General features: G+C 45.4%; 1 protein-coding gene across 1 annotated transcript in view; it reads right to left on the reverse strand.

The window, feature by feature from the left end:
- Window positions 1–320: 320 nt before the first annotated feature.
- LOC102814734 (proline-rich protein 23D1-like) overlaps window positions 321–3,011 on the reverse strand; it is a 24,681-nt gene continuing 21,990 nt past the window's right edge. The window contains exons 2-3 of the mRNA XM_006869007.1: window positions 730–880; window positions 321–498 (exon numbers count right to left, since the gene is read on the reverse strand). Coding sequence (XP_006869069.1) covers window positions 321–498; window positions 730–880 — 329 coding nt within the window. The remainder of the gene's footprint in view (window positions 499–729; window positions 881–3,011) is intronic.

The raw sequence follows: 3,011 nt of genomic DNA on the forward strand, positions 1-3,011 counted from the left end.
GAAGGATAAACAGACATGTGATATCCTCTCCTTCACTCTGACCTTCTAAGTGAGGCATGGTTCACTGCAGCATCACATCTCAACTTTAGTTCAAATTAGACCAAATGTACTTGATGTACACTAATGGTTCACAGTATGTAGAGTCCTGAGAGTGGATTCTCATAGTGACATGATCCAAACATGTCTTACAGTCTTTCTGTCTCTGATTCAAGCATGAGTTCTTTCAGTCAGATTTCCATCCAAGGAGAAGTAGGTGTCCTGATTTATGAATGGAGTGTATCCTGTTGATTACAATGGTATGGTGCCGGGGTCAATCAGCCTTAGAAAAGACATCTGCGGGCCTTTCTATGAGGCCCATGATGGGTCCGAAGACAGATTTTGGGTCCAGGAGTCAGCGAGTGAGGCAAAGGTTGAAGAGCAGAGCAGGACAAGGACCTCACACCCTGCAGGAAGGAGCCTAAGTCCTCTGACTTAGCCTTTCTTCTACTTACTGGGCTCCTAGAAATAGGCAAGGCATAGCTGAGAGAGACAGAGGTTCTTGAGCGAGCTCTCATGAAGACTGTGTTGATAGAAGATGGACTTTTCCAGGGAGAATTGTTTGCTGGGAATCCTTTGGAAGAGGACTCCTGAGCAGGGGCATGATCCCCATTCTCTGCTCTAGTATTTGAAATGTGCCCATCAGCAATATTGATCTTTCAAATTGTATTGTCCATGGTAGGCTGGAGACACAGAGCATCAGCAGGCAAAAGCAGACTGTTGGGTGGCCTCAGGACATGCTCAGGGACCACTACAAGGGTGACAAGGCTGAGTGTGAGCTGCATGGCTATCTCTGGTGCGAGAACAAGCACCTCATCTCTCAGGTGAAGATGGAGGTCCAGTCCTGCTCTCAGGAACACAACAATTATCTGATTGCTGGAGCTATGGTGCTCCTCTGGATGACATGTTCTGAGTGCTCTGCCCCAGAGGGAGATGCACAGTGGGGATGGAGGATGGAGTCCAGGAGCCAACTGCAAAGGGGCTGTTTCTGCACCTGTAAAGAGAACACAGTTTGGAGATGAGAGTCTGGGTCAAGCACAATTCCTGTGAGGGTTACGGATGTAGCCTGGAGGAATCAGTCTCATTACAGACCAGCTACTCTTCATCAACCAACAAGACCTAAGGATGCACCAACAGATATTCCCAACAAATTGGTCACTTCTTTGAGAATTTTATGGAAGGTGAGTCTAGTTGGGTGATACAGAATTAGTTTTTCTTCTTCAAAATTTTTATGTTGAATTCAGTGATAGTTTACATGGGAGAACATTAGCTTTACATTCATCCTATCATATTTTGTTTCATTGCAATTATTACAGTCCCCTCCATGCATCAGCATTCAACAACATTTGCTTCCATTCCCTCTGGTTCTTTTTCTTTCTGGATGTACACTGAAGCACTCAGGAATAGAAAACCAATAAAACAACCAAAGGGTACACCCCACAAGACTGCTCTCTGGCCGTCAGCACAGAGCCCCTCTCCTTCCCTGAGTCCATAGTCCCTAGCTGCTCCATCTCTCCACATCATCATCTCTGCCGTCACTGCTTTTCTGGATAGGGTCCCTCATTCCGCTCTTCTCCCTTGATGGTCACAGGGTCCTCCACTCCTGGAAAGCTGGATCAACCACTCCCCTCCTTTTGTTACAAAACGTCTACCTTTACATTTGAAACATTCACAATCAGTCCTGATAGTGAATTCACTATTGAACCACAAGAGTCTTATCCCTGTCTCCTCTCACCAGCCCTATCCAGAAAGGTTGGAAACCACTAAGTGGAGATTCTACCTTCTGCACACCCTTTGAAACTAGGATCCCTATTGAAAGCTTATAAGACAGTCACTTCGTGCCTTTGTAGTCCTCCCATTTTGGGTAGCCAATGTCTAAGTTGCCCATCCCTGTCAACTCTGTGTACCGAAGGGTTGGGATTGATCCTTGCTGTAAAGATTCATCCCCCCTTTTGAGCTATTACATCCATAAGTATAGGTCAAGTTCATCATATTGTAGCAGATTACTCTTTTTTTCCTCTTCTTTCTTCCTCTAGTCGAGTTCTGATAATCCAACCACTGAAGTCAGGTCAAATGGGTGCTACTCCAAATATGGGTGTTCTTGTGCATCTCCCCTCACTTCATATCAGCTGGATGCTTCACTGTCTGTTCCAGTCCTCTGTACCCATGTCCCTAGGCCTAGGAGCCCCCAGGTCTTACCATACTGCTGGCCAACCAGGTCTCAATCCTAACTGACAGAAGTCTATTGAACATGATCAGTTTATCTCACAAATTCATTGCTGTTTTTCCCCCAATTCCCCTTATTGGTAGACCAACATGGACACCAGCAAGACCACATGCTTGCTTGTGTATTCCTCTTGAGTCTCAGTATTGGAAGGGGGTTTTCCCTGAGGGGACTCGACCACTTGCCCTGATGGCTCCCCGGTGAACAACTTGGTGTTCCTGTAGTAGTCAATTGGACTGCCATTATTGTTTTTGAATTTTCCTGCCGGTCTTTCTTTCAAGAAGTATCTCTGTTCCTCTAGCTGCTCCAGGCTGGTCTTCTTGTCCTTTCAAGTGGAAATTTCCCACCTCAGAAGATTCTGGATGGGGTTCAGGATTCCACCTATGGTTTTATGAAATGCAGAGGCTCCACAGAAACTCTCCTTCACTGGGCAAATTCTAGTACTATTTTAGGTATTCCATTTAGTTATAGGCTGGAGACAGACTAACAAGCTTTCTATGGTGATGTTTCTGGCTATTCCTTTCTCTCTCCCTCAAGTTTCTATTTTACAGTAGTAGGCAAGGGAAACCAAGATTCAAAAGACAGCTAAGCACCTTAACATTATTCTCCTCCCCTTTACCCATTCAAAACATGCCTCAATCCCTGTATCCCAGAGCCCTGTTGTACGAAGGTTGATCATACATCACTATTTACCTCTGCCCTCTTAGCCCATGCAAATCTACCTAAATGTTCTGCCTTGTTCTTACATTCC

Source organism: Chrysochloris asiatica, unplaced genomic scaffold, assembly GCF_000296735.1.
Source record: "Chrysochloris asiatica unplaced genomic scaffold, ChrAsi1.0 scaffold00125, whole genome shotgun sequence".
Classification (NCBI taxonomy): Eukaryota; Metazoa; Chordata; class Mammalia; order Afrosoricida; family Chrysochloridae; genus Chrysochloris; species Chrysochloris asiatica.